This window comes from Condylura cristata, unplaced genomic scaffold (genome assembly GCF_000260355.1).
Source record: "Condylura cristata isolate star-nosed mole 26May11 unplaced genomic scaffold, ConCri1.0 scaffold00016, whole genome shotgun sequence".
Lineage (NCBI taxonomy): Eukaryota > Metazoa > Chordata > Mammalia > Eulipotyphla > Talpidae > Condylura > Condylura cristata.
In genome coordinates, this window is record NW_004567117.1 from 36786210 (window position 1) to 36810275 (window position 24066).

The 24066-nt window shown below is 37.5% G+C and overlaps 1 protein-coding gene across 3 annotated transcripts in view; it reads left to right on the plus strand.

The window, feature by feature from the left end:
• WDR7 (WD repeat domain 7) overlaps positions 1 to 24066 on the plus strand; it is a 274767-nt gene that overhangs the window by 203150 nt on the left and 47551 nt on the right. For all 3 annotated transcript variants that reach the window (XM_012725890.1, XM_012725891.1, XM_004683929.2), the window contains 3 exons: positions 1597 to 1746; positions 2271 to 2353; positions 16402 to 16501. In XM_012725890.1, the coding sequence (XP_012581344.1) occupies positions 1597 to 1746; positions 2271 to 2353; positions 16402 to 16501 (333 nt within the window). The remainder of the gene's footprint in view (positions 1 to 1596; positions 1747 to 2270; positions 2354 to 16401; positions 16502 to 24066) is intronic.

Genomic DNA, 24066 nt, shown 5'->3' on the forward strand with positions numbered 1-24066 from the left:
TGCAAAGTAAAGCTATCGACCAAGGGTGTGTGTTTTTCTTTTAGTCATAATGTTAAGTGAGGTTTCACTGTATGTCAAATACACATGTGTGAATTTGCCTTTTATGAGTGTATTTATATGAAGTGTGTATATTATATCAATGAACAGATTTACTAGCCATGATGCTTTAACCAACTTTCCCATCAGTGGAGTTTGTGGAGACCCTGGCATTGGCTACACTCAGTGGCCTTACCAGCCTGACCCCATTTATAGTCCTACAGTAAGCTTCCTGCTTAAAGAGAGTAAAACGTATTTATATTGTGTTTTTATTGTAATAGTTTATTTTTACATCATATTGTGCCTTTTTCCATCTCAGTTGTAACCCCATGGGTTTCCCATCACCCAGTCATTCATGTGCCATCACCATAGTCCAGTGTACCCCCGCCCCCATGTTTGATCCAGTTCCCCACTCCACCCCCATAAAATACCCGTGGCATATACTTGTTCATTATTATTTCCCCATCCCCTACCCCACCCCCAGTCCTTTAAGCTCCTGCTATGAATGAAACCATCTGGTATTTTTCTTTTTCTTTCTGGTTTATTTCATTAAGCATGAACCCTTCCAGCTCCATCCACGTTGCTGCAAAAGGCATGAGTTTATCTTTTTTGATTGCTGAGTAATATATATTGTTTTTTTTTTTTAAACTTAATTTGCCCTACTTTGGATTTGTTCTTTTCTAGCCTTTGGTTAGAGAGATCATTTTTAAAGATTTTTAAGATTTTTTACTTACTGCCTTTTCAAACGAGTAGTCCACTTGGAGTTTTCGAGTCAAATACTCAAGTATTTCTCACTATGAATGCTGTTCTAGGACATCCCTATGCCCAGTTCTCAGGGCAGTACAGTGCCCATGGAGGCTCTTTCTCCTCTAAACTGTAAGCCTCACAGTTTGTATGGGGGCAAAAAAAAATCACACTGAACTGATATTGGTTACAGTCCTCATTATCTCTTGGACACATGTTCATTTGAGTTTCTCAACTGGTTATAAACTACCTAGAACATACCTGGGACACAGTAAGACTCCATAAGCATCATTGACCATTACTACTTGAGAATGAAGGTCCCCTCTTATGTTTGCAGGCATCCCTAAAGCTGGTCCCATTCAAGTCACATCTAAATCCCAGTAACTCATAGAACTTTGAGGATGCTTACTGAGTTGGTATTGTACTAAATAATTTTCATCTACAGTCAAAAGTATTTCTTGACCTGCCCCCTTTCCCAAAACAAAAAACAAAACTTGTCAGCAAACTGTAGATCTAAGCTATGGGGTAGGGGTTAGGGGTGGGGAGGTCAAAACAGGGAAACGTAGAGCACAGGGGACTGTGAGAATGATTCACAGGTAATGTGGTGGTGGATTTATGGTAATTTATTCATTTAGCACAGAAAAATGTGTAACAATGTAAGGGAGAAAATTTTTAAAAAGGAAAAGTATTTCTTGACCCTCCCAAAGAGGCTTTTTTTTTTTTTTTCATTTGTATTAGTAACTGAAAAATAAACCTGGCCAGAAATGTGAAGCTCTGTCAAGTGTCAACCATCCTGTCTCGGGCGTGTTTTTCTAGGTACACAGACACACCGCGCTCGCAGCCAACACCCAGTCCCAGCAGAATATCCACACTACGGCGCTTGCCCGAGCTAAAGGGGAAATTCTGAGAGTCATTGAAATTCTTATTGAAAAGATGCCCACAGATATTGTGGATCTTCTGGTGGAGGTAAGAATTTTCTGGTTTCAAATGACGCATAACCAGCCCACGTTAAATGTCTCAGTATAGATATAAAAGCCTCTGTAGTTCCAGCATTTTTAAAAGAAAGAAAGGTAACAAGCTGTACTAATTTTTGTACCTGTTTTGGAGACCTTGTTTACCTTTCCTCAAGTATCAGAGTGTTCATGTGGAATTGACTTGTATTAAGAGTAATTTTTAAGGGTTACATCTCTCTGAGAGCTTTCATCATGAATAAAACAAAACATGCACTGTGCTTGAGTAAGAAGTGGCTGTGCTCCATAAATAAGATCTACCTTTAAAGTAAGCAAGTCTGATGTCTTATAAGTTATTTTCATGGACAAGGATCCCCTATAGTATAACGTAAATATAATTTCATTTTGGCAAATACAGGCTTAAATATTAAAAATCAAACTGTCTAGAAGTTTTATGGATAGAAAAGGACTAAGTTAATTCAGATTTTATAAAGGTAATATTTGGAATCCATTTTAGTTTGGTGGTGTTTTTTTAAACAGGTCATGGACATCATTATGTACTGCCTTGAAGGATCTTTAGTGAAAAAGAAAGGACTTCAAGAATGTTTCCCAGCTATTTGCAGGTAAAGAAGCTTTTGCTAACATGTAAAGCATCCCATTTCCTATAACAAATTCTTCTTCTTAATTTTGGCAGAGTGATTTAATACTTTTGCTCAGTTGGAAATTCGATTATTAATTCATACCTACTTAGTATCTGAAACAGTGCAGGCAGCTTATGACCCAAAAGGCAAATATAACAGAATGAGCCATCTGAAGAGGTTTTCTTAAAACTTGGAAAAGTGAAGCGTCATCATCCTTTGGATTTGTCTGTATGCTGATGTCTGGACAGAGGAGGCTTCTGGCTGAGGAGAGAAGATACAGTTTTCAGCCAGCAGAAACCTTGATGCAGTATTTTTTTTTGCTGATGAATTTTATTTCTAATATAAAGACCAGCAGGACAATTTACATATTTTCCTATTCAATGTAGGTGTTTTTCCTATAGGAAACCAAGGGGAGGAAAGCTATTAATATTATCAGTTAAAACTTTTATAAACAATGTTGCATATATTGAGTATAAATACTGTTTCTGAGTATAGAATAGAATTGCTATGAAATGGAAATTTTTAAATATCAAATTAGAGTAACATTGTTTATTTTTCTTTAAGAGTAGTTTTTAGTTCTCAAAGTTTAAATCTTGAGGGATATTTTATTACGAAATCTTTTGCCTATATGTAATCGGTAGAAGTAATGTTTGAATCTGTTGAAGATCACTGATTTTATAGACTATGCAACCGGAGGTAGAGCAACATAACGTTTTTCTTCTTACAACAGGTTTAGTGGTGGCCTGCTTCTCTCTGCTCTACCCTTTTCATTGTCATGGAAAGCTTTGCTTTGGACTGGGAGTTTCAACTGAGAGATGTGCTGTTTTACTCTAGGCCTCTTTGTTTCTGGCTTTCCTGAGGGTTCAGCAAGTGTCTGCTGAATTAGGTGTAAGCTAGGAGCTTTCTTTCCCTATATTCACAACAGGCCTTGATAGCCCAGCCTCTTCATCTTGCTGTTTCTGGACTGGACCACTCAACTGAAAACAGGAACAGATACTGTGGTATCCAGTGCACCGAGCACACTTTCTTTTGGTAGAGACATCAGACACGTTAGAATATTGTCATTTTCCCATTTAATTCTGGGCTGTGTTCTTTTTGTTAAGAATTACATGTGATTTAAAACTTAAAAAAATAGATGTAATCACATTATATCTTTCCATACATGTAACTGCTGAATTCCCATTTGATTGTTCCCAAGGAAATGACCAAGTCAAAGTGTGGATTTGTCTGTCTCTTAGTGGAGTTGAGGAAGCAGTTTTGTTAGCACTTATCTTACCAAATGTTGGCAAAGCATTCCTTATAGCACCAGTCACTGCCATTTAAATAAGCCTCCTGTAGTTCCTGGGAGGAAATTGCTCCATGTTTAAAGGGCCCGTCTTTCTCCTTTGCTGGAAGCCTGACTCCTTCCTCCACAGCATTTAAGTGTTCCTTAAATCAGCTTAGCTTGCTGCCTGTCCACTTTTGTTTGCTCTTGTTTAATCACTAGAGAGTAAGGACTCTGCTTGAATGCTAAGGAGATGTGTCTAATCTGAACACAGAGTACCAGTTTCTAGGATTTGGCAGAAGGCATTCTTATTTTGTTTATTAATTTGCTACCATTTATTGAATACCTACCTACTATGTATCAAGTATTAGCTAGATCCTGGAGATACAATGATGAACAAGATGTTATCCTCAAGGAGCACAGAGTTTTACTGGGGCAGGTCATTATAAAGATAAATAATTCCAGTTTATTGGGAGCTATGTTGTGTGCTGGCATAGAATACATGCCAGGGATAAAGCAGGGAATTAACACAGGGCTTACCTCAGGGTAAGGAGTCTGAGAAAGGTTCATAAAGGAAAATGCAAACTAATAATATGGTGAAAGATGCTGTAAAAGTAAAAGTGTCTGCCAAAAGGAGGAAAGGATTTGTTCTCTGTAGGATAGTGGAGGTTAAGAGTGATGGTAGGTGCTGGGAAAGCTTTGCAGAAGAGTCGAGGAGGGGAACTTTGCAGAATGCTTGGTGTGCGCCATCATAAATTGCAGAAAGAATGAGATTGACAGATGTCTGGAGGCACCAAAGTGTACAGTGAGTTTGGTAAAAGCTGTGTGGCAATGTTTGGAATACAAGTTGACAAGTTGATGTCTACTATAATGCCAGAATGGGGTTTTGAATTCCATACAAAGATATTTGGACATTGTCCTATACACAATGGGAGTCAGCAAATTTTAAGCAAAATCGGTAATCCATTTGCCAGAACACAGTCAGTAAGATATAATCTTACATAACACCAGATCTGTAGTTAATTGTTAGATCGACTCCCTCTTATTAAATTGTGTTGCAGTTATTAGAGCTGTGAGGATAATAAGCCACATCAGCCCATTTATTTAAGAGTTAACCATAAACATTGGAAGATGAACAGCACTATAAGATTATAGTTGATGCTAAATGTTAGTTGGAACAGACAGTAATTATGGAGGACTTCAGAGAACACTAAGTTTAATGTGACCTCAAAGTTGAATAGGTCGCTGCCATGTACCAATCAGCTGATTGATGCTAAGTTGATCAATGGATAGTAACAAAGATATCAACATATCAGGAGAAGTTAGTTATTTTGTTGAATATCTGCCATGTCCACGCCACTGTAATAAGTGCCTTTCCACACTTACCAGCTCTCTACTTAAAAAAAAAATGCCTTTCACTAAATATGAAACCTACAGTCAGCCCAAAACATAAATGCCTTTGGTTTAGTCCCTGATGTTAAAATAATCTTTTTATAGGTCTTTCCTTTTGTTTACCCTTTCTTAATGATACTAGGAGTTGAAACTTAGGCTAACCACTTTAATGTTGCTCCAGAGCTATAATTCAGCTGGTATCATAAAAAAAAAGTATAAAACTTCCTTGTGTTCTTTTTAAATGAGATGATATTGTCACGACATTCAGCAAATGCTCTCTATTTAGGTATTTAGAGAATGTAGTTTTCTTCAAGTCTCCATCTTAATAAATAATGTGAAAACCTAAATTATATTATGTAAGATTAGCTAATGTACATTTGAAAGTATTTTATAACTAAAAAATAGACGGATAGCTTTTAAATATATGTAAAAAATTGGTTTTGGTATAAAAATATTAAATAATTTTTAGTTAATGTTGTAAAGGTGATCTTCATAATTCGGCAGTTATTGTGGGATTGCATATAAGTAAAATTTCCATTTTATTGTCATAAAAGTCTTTAGATTAAGCTAACTTCTTGTATTTTGCTATATTTTACTAGTCAGCTTTATTATTTCAGGTTTGCTTATTCATATCAATTATTAATGCTTATATAACGACAATGCACCTTTTAATAGTGATGATTTTTTTGTTTACTTGTTTTGTCGGAAAGATGAGAAGTTGTTCAGGTGATATATAGCTGTTGTAACACTGAGATCAACAAGAAATTGCGACTCCTCCGATTGAAGATAAAATATAAGTGTTTTGATAGACCAAGTAGAAATTTCATGATTTATAAAAGTATTGAGTGGTAGCTCAGCTAAATATTAACCAAAGTACGTTCAGTGCCTATTAGTTGAGAGAACTGAACATAGCTAAGAAGGTAGAATTTAAAAATAAGCGTTGAATGCTTACTCCCTGTCACGCCCTGTGGGAAGTATTGATCCCTACGTGCTGTTCCTCGGCTACATTCAAGGGGATTTCCTCACATCTAGCCTCTGCCTGTGTCACTGCATCAGACCATCATGGAGCCCAGGAGGCAGGGCTGAAGGACGCCTCTGCTGAGTCTCAAGCACACCCAGGTTTGAGCACTAGCACTCAATCATGCAAAGTTGCGGTCAGCAATGTCTGAGTCAGTCTTCCTAGTGGCCATGTTTTTTTTAATCTTAAATGTACAAATGCTTATTTATTTACATGTTGCATAAAGAAACATGACTTCCTAAAGAAACAGACTTTCTAAAGAAACAACCTGAAGCATTCCTTCAGCAAATCCGTTCCAGTGATGCACCATTAGTTTTAAAGACTTAACGTTTAGACACTCTCACAGAATGACCACTAAAAACCTTTAACTTCAGACTCTTCATTAATCAGCTTTTATATGAAGCCAACTTAAAAAAGGAAAAAAGAACACTTGGAAGCTACCATAAAAAAACACATGGCCCATTTATTCCTCCACATCTTCTAGTTTTTAGTCCCTAAATAAAACTAAACCATCAGAGTGCTGCCTATCTGCATCCCACTTTCTCTCCTTTTATTCTATTACATTCTGTAAACTGCTCTGAGTCCTTATGGACTGTGTACATTTAAATGTGTGTGTGGATATATATGTTTTGTGAAATACACATTTTAATTTGTATTTCAAAAGCCACAGAAACATAAAAAAGCATCATAAGTGGAACTCCAACTATGATTATTTTCTACAAATAAAACAACTTCCTTGTATTTACTGAAATATCCTAGATCTTCTTAGAGTAGTTTATGTATCTGTAGATATTTTGCTGTAAAATATATAGAAATCACATAATTAAACTGCTACATAAAATTTGTAGTCATAGACTTAAATACATCCTCATAATTCACAATTTATTTCCAAAGATATTAAATATGTTCCATGTAATATAACAATTATATAACTGTAATAACATATACATCCATTAATAATCAAGAATTGCATAGATGTCAATGTCCTTGTAAGAATATATAGCATACATATCCTTCAAAACAGTTAAGCCAAATAGTTCTACTTTCAGATTTTTTTAAACACTATACTGATAAGGCTAGATTGTCACTTAGGAATAAAGCTGCATTCTTCCTTAGAACATAGATTTATTAGCAACAAGATGGTTACAAACCTGAATTAATTTGATGCTTGTCAATAAGCAAAGTAAGAAGTACAGGAAGGTAACATTTCGGAAATGAATTCCCCTAGATTCTCTCCCATCTCATTAGACATTGCTTTGCTGTTGTTAGTGTCTTAGGTGACCTTCAAATAGACATCACCCGGCACTCTAGATAATTATTAAGAGGCAGAGGTACAGAAGGTTCTGCGTAATTTACATTTAATTGCCTGCACTATAAATAATACAGCAAGCTCAGTTAAGACTACCCCAGACACTAAGAAAGTAGAACTGACTCCTTTCAAGGTTTGGGAGGAGAGACATCGCTGAAGTTTCGTCTCAATTCACTGTTAAAATTGCCCCCCTCTGGCCGAACCTCACTACCCTTGTCAAGTCCCTCAGGCAGTAGGGCCGTGCTGTCTCAGTCCTTTCTCTGTGGTTACTGTACAAAAGCTGACTCTTATTGCTGTGGTGGCACTAGTTCCAGAATTGTAGAAAAGTACATCATGGCTGAACGGAGGGAAAAGCTGCAGAGCTCATACACGCCCCCGTGCTATTCACAAATGCAGAACTGACAACTTACAGGATTCGCTATTCATTTCTACCTCATGAGGTAGAAAAAAAGAAGCTTTTCTTATGAAAGTGCTCTCAAGGCTCAGTTAGAAAGGAAGAGAAAGTAGCTCTGGAAATATAATGTGATTATAATTTCATTGTTAAATTGAAGGCTATTTTATTATGTTCTTGAGGACCGGTAGTGGCATCATGTATGACAAATAAAGGACAAGGGATTTTTTTAAATGAAATTGTAAGTTGATGGGTAATGAGGATTACATTTGGATATAGAGGAGATTTCAGAAAATTTTCATAACAAAGTTAGATTTGCCTCTAAATGTGATTTTCAATCATTGGCAACTGCTCAAGTATGTACATTATAAGTAGCTGGAAGATAGGGAGTATTTCATCCATTTCCTTGAACTGTCCTAAAGCAACTAGCTGAAGCTTCTCTAGCCAAAAGCTACATGCCCAAAAGCTCCCAGATTGGTAATGTATTTTGTGCATTTTCATTCTTTAAAGTTGAGCTAATTTATAGGCTATAACCAGGGATGATTTAGTTGTGTGCCTTTTAAAGACCTATTAAGTAAATACATTCACAGATTCAAAAGAAACCCTTGGTAGGGCTCTGTCCCAGTTTTTCGTGTAGGAGATGTGAACACTGACGTCCGTACTCAATCAGGGTGGGTGAATAATGATACCAGCCCCGCCACCTCTTGGGTTCCATCCTTAATTTGATCATAATAAATGGCACCAGCCTTTTCACTTAGGCAGTGACCTCCCTGCATTATTTTTATATATATATAGAATTACAAATTGTAGGATTTGAAAAGGGCCTCGGGTCAAGAGTTGCCTACTCTTGTGTTTGACAAACTTAAGTGCATTTCAGCTGGCAGACAGAAGAAAGCCAAGACCCAGAGAACATACCAAGCGGGTGGCGGGGTGCGGTGCCATCTCATTGCTGCCCCCATGGCCGCTGTGTTCCGGGGTCTCCTGCCCACAGCGACCCCTCGCCTAATTCCTTGCACTTCCTCTTGGGTTTTGCTCTTGAAAGAACCCGTTTTCCACCTTTCCCCTTAACTTCCCTATGGCATCTCTTCTTCCTCAGTACAGAAGTTCCTTCTCTCCTGCCCTTCTTCCCTCTGCCTCTCCGCTGTCCACTGCCCAGCCCCTGGCCTCTCCTTCTCTAGGCAGAGGACTCTGAGCTCTGTTCACTTTGTCAGCCCTTGTGCCTTCTCCATCTCCTGTGGTTTGATCTTTGCCCCCATTATTTTGCTGTGATCTCCCTGTGCTGGTTTCAGATGATGTTTTGGGGTGCCAAAGGTTTTTCTCTCTTTAGTGTGGTGGTTCTGATGCTGCCTGGCCTCGGGACCCCTTAAAAATGGAAGACACCAAAGAGTTTTTGTTTAATGAGATTGTGTCTACAGATTTGTAACATATTAGAAATTAAATGGAAACTTTAAAAATATCTATTGGTTCGCAGTGAAATAAAAAACTTTTATGGAGGGCCCTCCCTGGTGGCGCAGCGGGTTAAAGCACTGCACTGAGAAGCTTAAGCCACTTCCGCATGAGTTCGATCCCTGCCTGCCCCGGAGGTGACCACATGGCGCGGCAGACCTCTCCTGACCCGCCCGCTGCTCCCCTCAGCAGTGTACTTTGTCGATCTGCCTGTTCTGTGCCCCACTCTGTCTCTGGTGAATCCTCTCACCCTCCACATCTCTGGCCTGTACCCCAGTTCTGTATGAATAAATAAATCTTTAAAAAAAATTTTTTTATGTAAACTCAACTTGCCAAAAGAAAACAAGAAATACTAAGAAAAGTCAACGTTTTGTATACTGTGCTTTTGGCAGGCGGATTTTCCTATGTGCACATGTCTTTAATCTGTAGCCATATGCTGTTTTAATTGAATTATATGGTGAAAATCTAGTTATATACATATCTGCTATAGGCATATTGCACGCATGCGTGGTGTGTACATACATGTAAACACATACACAGCATATGGTAGAAGTATCTTATACTTCCTGCTTTGTCACACTGAATAATAAAATGATATGAACTCAGGAGGATCAGCATTTAAGTAGAATGAATTATCGCTGCTTCGTTGAGGCTGTTCCCAGGTGGAGATATTAATTCTCTTTGACTCACTGCCCGTGCACAGCAGCATGCAAGGGCTGTGGGTGCAGTTGGTGCCGCTGGCTTGGTTCAAGCTAATGCACAAGCGGTTTCACCCATCATTGTTTTAACCACCAGTGCCAAGCCAACACATTGAAAAGATCCACTTACATCTCAGTGTTTCTGCAAAACATGTACTGATCTCACCGTCTCACACAAGTGTTAAGCCCACGGAGGCCACAGATCACACTTTGGGAACCAGTGGTCCACTGAGTCCTTTGTCTGGACATGTGAAACTTAGCTCTTCCTTCTCAGACCTTTCCAGCTTTCTGATTCCCCCACATCCCTGGAGCCCAGCTGGCAGTTGTTCATAGGAGTGAAAAGTAGAATGGGTGATGTTTCACATGAACTTTAAAAGATGAACAGATGCAGATCAGTGCTTCTGACTCCAACATCTGTTATTATATCCATGTGCAAAACTGTTTCTCTTTGAACAAAACATGGGACTAAATGTGACTGAATCTCTGACGGAGAAATCACTGATCACTTTACAAAAATTATAGTGTCTATTTCTTTATGTTGTGTCTTGCACTGCCAAGAATGAAGAAGTTCTCAAACATTCTGTGCACGGAAGGGAACGATGCCTGTAATGACTCAACTACTTCTTGTTGATATTAAAATGACATTATAGTGGTAATGAAGAAGCACAGTATATAAATTTCTCTAATTACTAACTGGAAGATAGACTTTCTATGAAAACACTTTAATCACTTTTGTCCTCCAAATGTAATTATTTCTTACTAACGGTTTTGCACACTAAAAATACAAGAACAGTGACATATCAAGCCATCATTAAAAATACTGAACGATTCATTTCTGCTGACATGGGAAGATATCAGCAGAGAAACTAGCAGTTTCAAAAGACTATGTAAAATAAAGTAATTTAGGAAGAAGAAAACTACTTGTTAGAATTGATGTTGATGCATGTGTTTCTATACCTATGAAGACAAAAAGATCTAGAAAGATCCAAACCCCAAGGTGTCTCTCATGGTTTGTGGGGTGGTAAAAAGTAACTTTCACTCTTAACTGTTTATTGTCCTATATTCATTGTTTTTCACTATTTAATAATATAATGAATATGCATTTATTTAAAATTGTAGAATAATTCAAATGAAAGAAAAGATAAATAATAACCACTGAGAGAACACTGAAGCTAAAACATAAGTAAGATACAAGAAATTCAAGGTGAAATAGAGATTTAAACTTTCGAACTGAATGGAAAACGTATCTAGACAGAAACACTCAAAGTCTATATTTTCAGAGATTACCTTCTCTTAAACTGTGTTATTATGTAGACAGACTGATTGATTCTGCTTTTCAAGTAAAAAGCTGAGTCAGCTCTGCTCACCCTAAATGGACACTTAAAATCCAGTAAGGATAAGAGCACTGTCTACTTTAGAACAGTACATGAGCTCATTTTCAAAAAACTCCTCCAAACTTGTGGTTTTTCTTATCCCATATGGTGATAGCAATAATTTGATAGAAAACAGTTTCTATCTGAGCTTCCAGTAAAATTCTTCACTTACCATTTTATAGTAGACTTTTAAAAATAAATAATATCAGACAGCTCTTTCTGCCGCTTGTGTCTATCTATACAAATGTCTTTTTCGCTTCCTTTTTAATAAAGCTGTTCTTAAAGTAAAAAATAAGTAAAATTAGATGTCACTCCTCTACACATGAACAGAAATCCCTCTAAAATAACTTTAGTCCATTTCCCTACTCCTAAAAATGCCACCAACTGATGACTATCTCGATATTAGAGTTCTTTTTAGTAATGCAAAATCTAGCTCTAGCATATCTGAGAGTGTGGACAGGAAGAATAGTTTTCAGACTGTTTGAAATGATTTCAAGGACACTTAGCCAAAGCCCATGTTACTTGTATTAAGAACTAAAATGGCACATCTTCAAAAAACTAGCAACAACAAGAACTAAAATGATTTGTCATTATTGCCAGGTTATATTCAGAAATCTTAAGTATCCCAGAAATAAGCAATTAAAATATTTGGGGACATTTCATTGCTGTTCCTATTCATATGATATTAGCAGCACTTATTTGTTTGAAAATGCACAAGTACCTGATCAATAGTACTCAGTACATGTTAGGTGTAGGTAGTAGTGGTTGTAGTTATTATAAATTGTTACCAATTGTATTCCTAGCCCATCCTCAGATTTTAAAGAGTTTTACATTAAGCTGAAGATTAATTTGGTTTAATTGAAGAGTGTTTCTTGTTGCATTTTAGTTAATGCTCAATGATATGATTTGCAGCCATAACTTCATATCCTGAAGTTATCACTTGGTTAGCCAAGGGGTAGATAAAAAAGCAATTTATAGGGTTTTTTCTTTCTCCCAAGTAATTTCCCTATTGGATTTTATGTTTCCTTTTCTTATATTTCCTCAAATCTACTTTTAGTTTTTTTTGTACAAGTTCTCTTTGTTTGAGGGCCATTTTTATTGATTTTTCAAAGAATTCTTTTTTGATTATTATTTTTTTAAGATTGACTTATTTATGCATACCGAGATGGGATACAGTCAGAAGTGCAAGGGTAGCGAGAGGATTCACCAGAAACAGAGTGGGGAGCAGAACAGGCAGATTCACAAAGTACATTGCTGAAGGGAGCAGCGGGCAGGTCAGGAGAGGTCTGCTGCGCCATGTGGTCACCTCCAGGGCCGGGGATCGAACTCATGTTGAAGTGGCTTTAGCTTCTTAGTGCTGTGCTTTAATCCCACTGGCCACCAGGGCGGGCCCACTAATTACATTTTATGTGATTCTACTGCTCATTGAAATCTGTGTGTCGTGAGATAAATATCTGACACATTCTTAAAATAACTATTTCCAGACCAACATTTATACCCACACTATGGACTTTATTGTCTATATCATGAGTTAGATAATTTGTATTTGTCTTCTAGAGTTTCAGTCCAGTAACTTTTGTACTTCTTTAAGATTTAATTCACTAGGCTCCATTATGCATATTCAGTCTCCTAACCAGACTCTAGGGACTTTTACAGAGAACTTCTTACAAACCTGCAACAGTTTGTGTCAATTAAAAATACACTTGTAGAACAATCACGAGGCAACTCTCATTTCTGGATTTCTACCTAACATTTTGGGACAATTTGTGTTTTCTTTGTTGTTCATTTAATTATTATTTTAAACTCTATGAAATATCTGTTGGCCTTAAAAAAACTAAACGTTTAGTATCATTTCTAGACTAGTCACTGGAGGATAAGCATCGTGTTTTAAACTTACTGCACTATACATTACTGCTCTGTCCTGCTTGTTTGGGCCATATTTATGTATTCATATGTTCAACAAAAGATAGTCTCTGCTGGAGGCAACCAGACAACACCTATATTGTTTACTGTGTCAGAGATAAGTACAATAAAGAAAAAAATAGGATATTAGGCTGAGGAGGAAGGACTGCTGTATTAAAGAGGACCACCCATAAGGGTATCCTTTATCAAGATAATCTGGGCACAGAAACCTAATGAATTTGAGATCTTGGAGTGGCAGATGAGATTTTTTTCAATCAGAGGGAGCAGCAAGTGACAGAGCCCCAAAGTGTCACATTCTTGGTGTATTCAAGGGGGACAAGAAAAGGATCACTCTGGCTGCCTGTGGGCAATGATAGAGACCCAGAGATCTGAGACATAAAAATCCCTGGAGGATTACCACCCCTCCCTCCCAGCCCCCCTCCCCCCCACACATGGCAGTTCTACAGCATTATCCATTCTACTTTGTCCTCTTTCATATGCGTGAGTGCTGATGTTCTCTTGGAGTAGGCAGGTAGAATAGAGGAGACTCACTGACCTAAGTTGAGTATAAAGAAAGAATTCTCCTCAGGTTGTGTACTGAGAAATGCTACCCAATTGACGTGTTAATACAGGGAACCACATTTCCAGAAGGCTCAGCACCCATGAACCTTTGCTCTGTCACCCCTACTCCCTACATTTTAGAGGAATTAAAGACTCTTCTTCAATCGATCAAAAAACCTTTGGGGTTGGAGGCAAGTAATGTGTACCTCTCCATCCTTAATCTTGACAGCCTTTCAATAGAAAACTGGCCCCAGGAGAAGAGAAGAATTGTATGGTGGTGTGGTAGGCTCTGGAACCTCAGCAGAGATTTGTTCACTCTGCCAGTCCCACAGTGGATATTTGTAAAGTGACATATGTACCATAGACTCCTTCTTTTCAGAGAGTCACTGTTAAAGGAATAGAGTTTAGCAAGAATCCAAAGCTAAAATTGGACCATAAGGCCTTTGCTGTCCAAAATTCGTTAAGAAATTGTTTAGAAGTGTTAGTTTGGTAGTAAATTGCAAAGAATGAAAAATGCAGACCTATAATATATTGTCCTTTCAGACAGACTAAAGATTTGATACCAAGAATAGATTTGGTCTTTTTTTGCCTCCCATAAATAATGGTGTTTGTAGATGATAAAGAAAGATGAGGTTGATAGCCAGAACTTAGAAAATGGTCACTGAAACAAAAACTTTTTTAGATTCTAGTTTAAGAAAAATTTGGTCAGCATAATTGTATTTTACAAATGGTTTGTTTTGAAGATTTTTCCTATTTTGCAGACTTGTTTTAGCTATATTGCTGTTACATTGATGTGAAATAGATTTTAAAAAAATGAAACCTAAAAATTTTATTTTCTTGTGACTCATAATCTATAGAGAATAACTGTTTGTTGAGACACTTGTTTTCATTAATTACATATTGAATATTATGGTCCACATCATTCTAAGAGAAGACAGATTGTGCGACTATGGGTTTAGATGTGGGTGGAGATGCGGGCACAGGTGTAACTATGTAATAATCACCAGCACTTAGACGACTGTAATTATTGAATAACAGAATAGTAAAAGGCAAAAGATTTATGTGATGTGTTTCAAGTATAAAATCGTTAGATTTGAATCTGATTCCACTGCAGTGAGATAGAATAATGTGATGCTTTAGACAGGAAAACCTTTGAAAAACTAACTTGTTACTAACCATCTAACCATATAATAGTAGGAAAGCTTCATATATATCAGGATGTCCGCATTCTTCTTTCTTTTTAACCAGTAACATTCTACACCCAAGCACAGCAAAACCTGGCATGACACCCTAAAACAAGGTCTTCCCTGTAGCTGAAAATGAAGTGTGAATCTTCCATTAAAGAGGAAGATGTTACTGGGTGAGGCTTAAGGAAGACCAAAAGCCACGTATTACTGAATCCATTACTTGGTAATGAACCAAAAGTTTAAAAACCGAATGGTTTGTTTTCAAGATTTATGAAATATGTATGAGTTTTCTAATGACTTTGTCAAAATGTGTGGTTTCAAAATTCTCATATTTGAATATTTTATCTCTCTCTCAGTCTCTACCAGAATTTAAAAAATGTAGTTCCATGCCCTAGTAATTTTTAAATTTATATGAATCGCAAACAGTCTAAATAATAATATTTCTTTCCTTTCATCCGATCTCTTCTCTCTTAAGAGAACTAATAGCAGAAGCATCAGGTTGCTGGTAAGGAACCAAAGCAAGGACATTACGTTAGAACCGACGCAATGATTCTCCCAAGTATTCAGGGTGGGCCATTTGTTCATCTGGGCGTCTCACACTGAGACAGTAGGACCAGATAGGGGAAGGTAGATCTGAAACTCTGGGATTAGTCCTACCTTACTTATAAATTCCAATAATCTCTACAGTTACCAAGCTCTAGCCATATGTCCATGAATCATGACAAAGCATAAATCAGAAATTCAAATACTTAACCCAGTCATGAGAACAAATCTAGAAAAAAAAAGTAAATCCAAGCAAGTCAATCTCTTACAGCCTTCAAACCACCCTCCCTAAGACCTACTTTCATGCAATGCCAAATATGCTTATTTATATTACCTACTCACAGCCATCATTTAGATAAGCTGATCAATGTAGAAAATCTAGGGGATTTTCCAGATAACTTTTTTCCTGGTGAATAACTTCTAATTTCATTCTAAATTGCTGTTATGACCTTAAGCCTACCATTTATGTAGCTTTTTTATGATTGCTCTGCTGGAAAGTATATTTCACTCCTAAATACTATAATAAACCATGAGAACATAATTAATTGACTGTGTAAGCCTTTTCATCTTTTCCATTTCTGTTCAGATAGAAGCATTTGCATAATAGTCACTGTAGCAAAACCGAGTTTTCAAATTGAATTTATTTTCTATTTGACCCTTATTTCTTGCTTCCAAAACTAAAGTATTTGTAATTATGAGGCTGTTTTTCTAGTGACAATAATTATTAACAGACCTTCGTTGTATTCTGCATTTTCTTACAGTTGATTGTAAAAATTACTAAAATAATTTTTTTAAATGTTCATTATTTTAATTATAAATACATTGATTTAAAAATATATATCAGAGCTAGCTATAATCGTTGAAATGTGTTGCTAGCCACTTGCCCTGTGCAGGTCATCTTACCTGTTTTTTGTTTTTGTTTTTGCTGTTAAAATGTTCAATCCAGGTTCTACATGGTCAGCTATTATGAGCGGAATCACAGAATAGCGGTTGGAGCTCGCCATGGTTCAGTGGCCCTGTACGACATCCGGACTGGAAAATGTCAGGTAAATAAATCATTGTGACTTCCTCTCCATGAAGTGTGGAAGTTATTGAAAGCAGTGAGAGACTAGCACTTCACCAGTTGACGTGCTGAGCTGCTGGAACATTATGGATAATGCTACAGGGATCAATAGTTTAATGAAGGACTCAAGGAATATAGAGTCCTACTGTCTTTATTCACTCAGAATGGAGGGCAGCCATGGCGGGTGCAGATGGGAGATCCGAGGAAGGGGGTTCTGCTCCCCAACCTGACAGCGATAAATCTTGGCTCCTTTCAAGCAAAGTTCTCTCATTTCATTTCCACCATTGTTTTCAGAATTATGATGCGTGGCTTCAACAAAATGAATTCCCTAAGTAAAATGAAATATTTAGCAAATATGAGGTAGTATTGTAATCAGAGTTCAAGAAATCAGTCATAGTGTGGCTCTATCAGAAGGGAGCTGCGCTCTATTTGAAATAATACACTTCTTAACCTTTTAAGGGTACTACTATATATTTTTATAACTTTATTGCTTATAAAAAATTCTTCATTTTGATTGTGTTCACCTGATTCTCAGTCTGCCAGTCAGGTAGACAGACCAAGTCCTGCTTTGCTTTAGAGAGCAGTGAGTGAGACGCTCCGAGACTTTAAATCTCATTCTCCAGAGTCATCCTAGTTAATGGGAAAGCCAGGATGAAGGTCCACTGTGATCATGGTGCACTTATAGTGCTCACTGGTAACATTTCCAAGTCATAACTTTCTAGGTTTCACTGTAGCATTTACTAATGCTAATCTGTTCAGCCCTATTTGGAATTGCATTCAGCTGGATTAGATTGGTAATCAACTCTATAAGGAATTTCCAGAAGGAATTGCATTCAGCTGGATTAGATTGATAGTCAACTCTAGCAGGGATTTCCAGAAGGAATATGAAGAAACTCATAAGGATGTGGCTAAAATTCGAAAACTATCTCTTAAATTTAATAAATTATGAATTAATTCTTCAACTCTCCAGCTCTCAGCCTTTTTCCTTGAAATCGGTCTTAGGATAACAACAGCAGTTGGGAGTAAAAATATCAGAGAAAACCATTTGCCTGGTTAGATGATGCTAGAGAGCACCATTTGCTTGCCAAACACGTTCCGTTATGCAGAACTTTTCAGAGCCTCTCAGCTGCAAGTGTGCATCCTGCACTTCGAAGCAGTGTGTGGAGATGTGCCATGGGCCTCATCATATTAACAGTTCACTTCTGCTTGTGCCAGAAGGCTTGAAATCTGCTCTGGGGGCTGTGTTTCTCTGCTTCCAACTCTGACTTCATGCCATAAAACCACTCTGAATACTCATTAAAGGTGAACTTGCATTGTATGTTGTTTAAAATACTCTCCTAATGGAGACAGTCTTCAAATAACATTTCAGAATCTCTTTTGGTTAATTTTTTTTTAATTGGGTTATATTTCCACCAGCATCTTTAAAAGTAAAATGTGAAAACCCTAGAGCCGACTCTTGTTGGACAGGACACAATTGCTAAAAGCAGAGAAAAGTCAGGGAAGTGAGGGAAGGACACCGAGAGGAATTGATGAGCAAGTTCCAGCTCTCCTGAAGAAGTGCACATTCTTTTCTGTTTTCTTCTCACTGTCCCAGAAGTCAGAACATGAAAAAACAAAAAGATAACTTGAATACTTTATCCTTTTTAATTAAATTTCTTAATCAAAAATATTCTTTCTGTCCAGGAATCTGTAATGCCATTTTTCTGCCATTGCACTTTCTGCACATCCCTTCAGTATATTCAGCATCTCAGGTGCCCGGGGCTTGTTGCTTTTTTTGTGGGTTTTGTTTTTTTATTTCATAACCATGTGCATATTTTTTAATTCCGCGAGTGAAAGTGTTCTCATGATAAAATGATGATAGTCTGTTATTGTGAGAAGCAATTCAGAATACTTATGTAAAATTTTGAGCATAAGGCCTGCCCCATCGTTAGTATTAAAGTCAATATCAGTTATTATTACGTTAAAATAAATTTGGAAACATATGACATAGCAATTTAACTTAATTAATTTTACATGATTTGAAAGACGAGTCTTGAGACTTCAGCATGTTTGCAGACTCCCAGAGATCCAGGCTCACATTCATCAGTTTAGAGCAGTTGTGTGGAAAAGTTCAGCAGGATTGCCCTAGATGGTTGGCAGATTTCCTTTCTAAAGGCGGCTCTTGCCCCGTGTCAGCCTGAGTCTCTCCTGACTATGGAAATCAGAAACTTTGATGCAGCTCAATAGTTAAGATCCTGCTGTGTTGCTGATTTTGCTTGGCAACTCCTAGCCATTTAGGAATATACCTGACTCGAATTTTGCATAATTAAAAGGAAAAAGTTATTCCCAATGAAGTGTTTAAATTTTGTCAGTAGACGGTGTTCTTCATAAGTAGGCTAGTTAAGTTCCAGGAGTCCAAAGAGCTACAGGCATACATGTGTTTTGTTAAACCAGCAATGAAAATCCTCCCTCTAGCAATATTTGCCTTCAGCTCTCCAGACTTGATATTCTACTTCAATGACTTTTCAATCTTTTTGAACAGTCTTTGTAATAAATAATGGTTGGCTCTGTGCAAGTTTTGCTTAGGGTCACATTAGCTAATCTTCCTTATGAAGTTTATACTGTGGCACTTGGTGGTATCTGATCCACTTTGGTAAATCTAGGTACTTATTTCTGATTTTTGTCATAGTGCTGTAAAAAGGCAGTGATGCATGGGAGAAAGAAAGTGTAGCTGAGGTTTATCTCAATCTTAAATCACTACAAAACTTTGCTGTGGAAAATGTTAAGTACATTCCTCAAGAAGCCTGTGTATAAACCCTGTATTTACACAGGTTTTCTAGTGCCGGGAACACAGAAAATGGACATTAAAATACAATAATTGAAACTAAAGTACAGTAGACATTAACTGTAGCACACATATATTTGTAATCTGGGTAAAATTTTATTTTAATATGTCAGAAGCACCTAATCAAGTCACTCTGTATCAGCAACCTGTTTACAAATTTTTACTTCATGATGTATCATCTCTCTCTGTGAGTCCATCGATTTCACTCAATAATAGTACAATAGTGTGACATGAGTGCCTGCTGCTAGTTGTGCACTTTTCTCAGTGTGGGAATTCAGCTATCAACAAAATAGGCATGAATCCTGCCCTCAGGAAGCTTCTATTCTAATGAGACAAACTAGGAACTAAACAACAAAATATCAGGTAGTAGTATGCTAACACAGTGGAATGAGTGGGTATCTGCTTTAGACGTGTGTAGGGTAAACCTGTTGTAATCTCAGTGCAGCCATCTGGGGGGAAAAGCATCACAGGACAAGGAGATTATACAGACTAAGATGGGACAAACATCAGATAGCTGGGGAAGAGAAGGAAAGCAAATGCGGCAGGCACTTAGTGGAAGGCAGATTTGAGATGGAGTTGGATGGAAGAGGTCTGGTCAAGAAGGCCCATTTTGGAAACTTGGTTTTTATTCTATGGAGATGCCACTGGGGAATTTTAGCAAGGAAATTATATGATCCTTTCATTTTAATTTAACTTTTATTTTCTACCTTTTGTTTTGTTTTTGGAAGACTTCTTTACTTCACAGCATTGGACTCATAATTAAGACACTACTCCCCAACTTAAAAAAAAACAAACCTTAATGTATCATAGTGAGACTTCTGCGTCAAAAATCATTGTTCGTATGTGCTCTTTATAAAATGTAAAATACTTTATTCCACTATTTTTCCGCTGATGAAATATTCATGTTAAGCCAAGCTTTATCTTCACACAAGCAAGGCTACAATATATGTTACGATACAACTCGTGCTTTTCTTTCTTCAGGGTAGATTCCAAAAAGGATAATTGTCTTGATCATTTTTTATTTCAAAAGTTACTAGCTGTTGAACTGGCACTTGGATTGTGGCAATAAAATGGAGAAACACGGACAGATAAGGGGTATGTTTTGGAAAGAGCCAGTGTGCCTTGATGACTATTAAAATTTAGGTTGCAAAGTTGGGGGAGATAAGCATTGGAGGTGACTCGTAAGCTTCAATCATGAGCAGCTAGACAGATTATGTTTGTACTAGTGTCTAGAGGAAAGCAGGCCAGGAATGAGTAGGATTGAAGGTCAAGACAGAATGGGACATAATATATTTGAAGGGCAGTTTTATGTGTGACAACATAGTATTCCAAGATATAGATGTAGGAGAAGTCATTAATCAATATTTTATCAGTAAATATTTAGCTGTCCCCCTCATTTCTTACCATAACTTTAATTATTCATGTCATTTTTGTGTATTTCTGATTTTTCTTAGGGCACACTCCTAGATATACAGTTTTAGGTCAAAAGATTTGTACAACTTATCACCAGAATGCCCTGAAGCTGTTTTCCTACAGTTGATAAGCATTAGTTTCTCCACATCCTCCCTGATAGTTCCATGAATGACAGAATGGCTCTGGGACCAGTGTCACTCTCATAAAAAATTGGAAAATTGGTCTCTTTTGCCTCCTGTGTTGGTCATCTTAGACAAAAACTCTTTATTCATGATTTAGCATTCATTTCATGTACTAAAAATTTTCTGATAGCTTTTTTTCTGTGCCAATCACCATATTATATGCAAGAGATCAAAAAACAATTACAAACTGTTCATACCCTCTGCAGACTCACATTCTGGTATAGAAGACAGACATAAGCTTACAACTGAAATACAGTGATCATCCTTATCCAGAAAGCAGTCTAGCATGTTCTGGGAACATGCTAAAGGAGCAGTAACCCAGATTTGTTTCAGTAGCTAGAGAGATTTGGTCTGGAGAGAAAGCTCTCTAAAGGAGAGCCATTAACAATTAGGAACCAGGCAAAAGAGAGCCAGGGATGTTATTCCAGGCCAAAGGCACAGCATCTAAAGCTCAGAAGAGCAAGAAAGGAAGGGAACGAACACTTCTCAAAGGCTGGAGATGTTTTCCCAGGTAGAGGTTCATATCACGGGAATGCTCAGTTACACTGGGAATTGCCGACTCTCATTCAAAACTGTTACTTCACTAGTAGGTACAGTCATCTTTAATCTATGACTTATTAAATGTTAGGTCAGCAACACAGATTTTGTGAATAAAGTTACATAGTGTCAGCAAAGTGTCAAAGAAGTACTAAACGTTGCTACCTTTCAGTTAACTAAAATATTTCATTTGCTGTCATGGATTTAAAACAGGCAAACACTGTAAAGCAACTGCATATCGAAAGAGCTAATATTCAAGGCTCACTAGAAATGTCAGTAAACACACCTGTATTAATAGAAGTTTGGAAAACTGTGTTCTTCTCTCTAAAAATAACAAAGATTTTACTTCTAGTTAGGAGGAGCAATGGACCTTAGGGATCTGGTGGACAGTAAGATTGATGTTTCTTTAAGACAGAGTTTTGAAGCTTCAGGCACAGTTTTCACTGAGTAGAAGTCTATAACGCTTATACATCAAGGACACTTATGTGGTGATTGCAAAAATTGCAGTGAGAATTGACTACAGTACTTAGTCAGACAGTGACATTTTAGGTATTTTCTCCCAGCTCTTTTCAGCAGCTGGTTTTATGGCAGGTGCTTCCTATGACATTCTGGAGCAACAACCAGAAATATGGCAGCAAAGGCGATAATAAGATGAATGGGTGGAGAAGACAATGGCTTCCTGACACCAAGCCGAAACAGCAGCTAACAAGCTGCCCATTTTAAAACTGAAATGCTGTACAGAGAAGACTCTCAAGGAAGAGAAACAGATATTTTCTGGAAATTAGACCATCATTTATTCCAAAAGCCTTAAAATTTTAAGAATATTTAAAACTGACTGTAGAGAAGAGTAGATTTCTGTTGGATATTTACCCCTCACTCTTTGGGTATTTCTTATCCATGTTTTTTCTCTGAATTGTAGTGTTCAAGATTTTTACACTATAAAAGAATATTAAATTCCTGCTAACATCTATAAAGGAAACTACATGAGGCAGAGTTCTGCTGTTTACAAACCCAGCAGTTTTAGAAGCATTTCACTATCCTTGCAAAAGCATTAGGTAGGCTAAAATTTATTGCGGTTCTCAAAAAAAATTCACGTTTCACTAAGTTGCTCAATGCCGTTCAATTTTTTAGCCACTCTCTTTTCCCCCTGAACAAATAAACACATGAAAGTTTTTTATTCCTGCCACATACACTTAGTCCATAGAGTTAGAGAATATTCAATACAAAAGTCACAGTACACCGAATTCATTTTGGATTCACTACCTTTTATTATTTGTATCTATTCTTGATGTGTCAGTTACTTAGAACAAGACCTAGTATATAGTAGTCATTCAACAAATATAATGAGAATATGAATCTGTAGTTTATGATAGGTTCTGATGTTGATGGTGATTTAAAAGAGCTTGTCAAAATTTGGTTATTCTTACTCTCAAAGCTCACATCAAGAGTGGGAGTTTACTAAGTCAATAAAAAAATGTTGCTCAAGTGTGGAAACACATGGAATGATGTGTATCTTAAACACTTCATTTAAGTTCTGTAAACATAATTTTATTTGCCCCCTCTTGGTAGAGACCAAGGCCTTTTCTTTCTATAACCAGTCCATAGATTATCCACAACATTTTTCTTCCTAAACCACACCAACTTCTATTTCTTTAAGAGGATTGAGAAAATAAAGATATTAATAAAGTGATCTTAAGTAAAGCCTTAGATGTTTCTGCATTGCTCAACCTTTTAAAGATGGCTTGGTTATACCACATTTCATGAGTATGTTTGTGTCTTCCTAATAGTGCTAATAGTGTCTTTCCACTGTTCTTTTTTTTTTTTTAAGATTCATTTATTTCTGCATACAGAACTGGGGTACAGGCCAGAGGTGCAGGGGTGGTGAGGGTGGTGAGAGGATTCACCAGAGACAGAGTGGGGAGCAGAACAGGCCGATTGACAAAGGACACTGCTGAGGAGAGCAGTGGGCCGGTCGCCATGCGGATCACCCCCACCCAGAGGCAATCCTGCTCACACCGAAGCGACTACAGCTAGCTTGCAGTGCTGTGTCCCAACTCGTTGCGCCACCAGGGAGGGTCCCACTGTTCTTTTATATACTATTTAACTCAACTTTGTATTTAATTGACTACTGCAGATTATAGCACTCAATGGTGTGTGCTCACCAGAAAGTTGTATTAAGCCTGGCCTCTCTCACATCAGTCAGGGTGTTTTACAGAAGGAAATAGAGTACATTAGTTTACCCCATCAATGTACGGTGTCTGGAAGTAGTTACATGACACTGTGACGTGCAGATGGGAAGGGCCACATATCAAAAATGGAACAAGTAAGTGCAATATGTGTCAGGTTGGGGGGAGGAGTGACAGGTGACAACAAAGAAAAGGGTGAATCCTGTGGAGGAAGGAGAGATAGAAAAAGGGAAAGAGGCCCTCCCTGGTGGAGCAGCAGGTTAAAGCACAGCACTAAGAAGCCTAAGCCACATCCGCATGAGTTCGATCCTCGCCTGCCCCGGAGGAGATCCACATGGCTCGGCAGACCTCTCCTGACCCGCCCGCTGCTCCCCTCAGCAGTGTACTTTGATCATCTGCCTGTTCT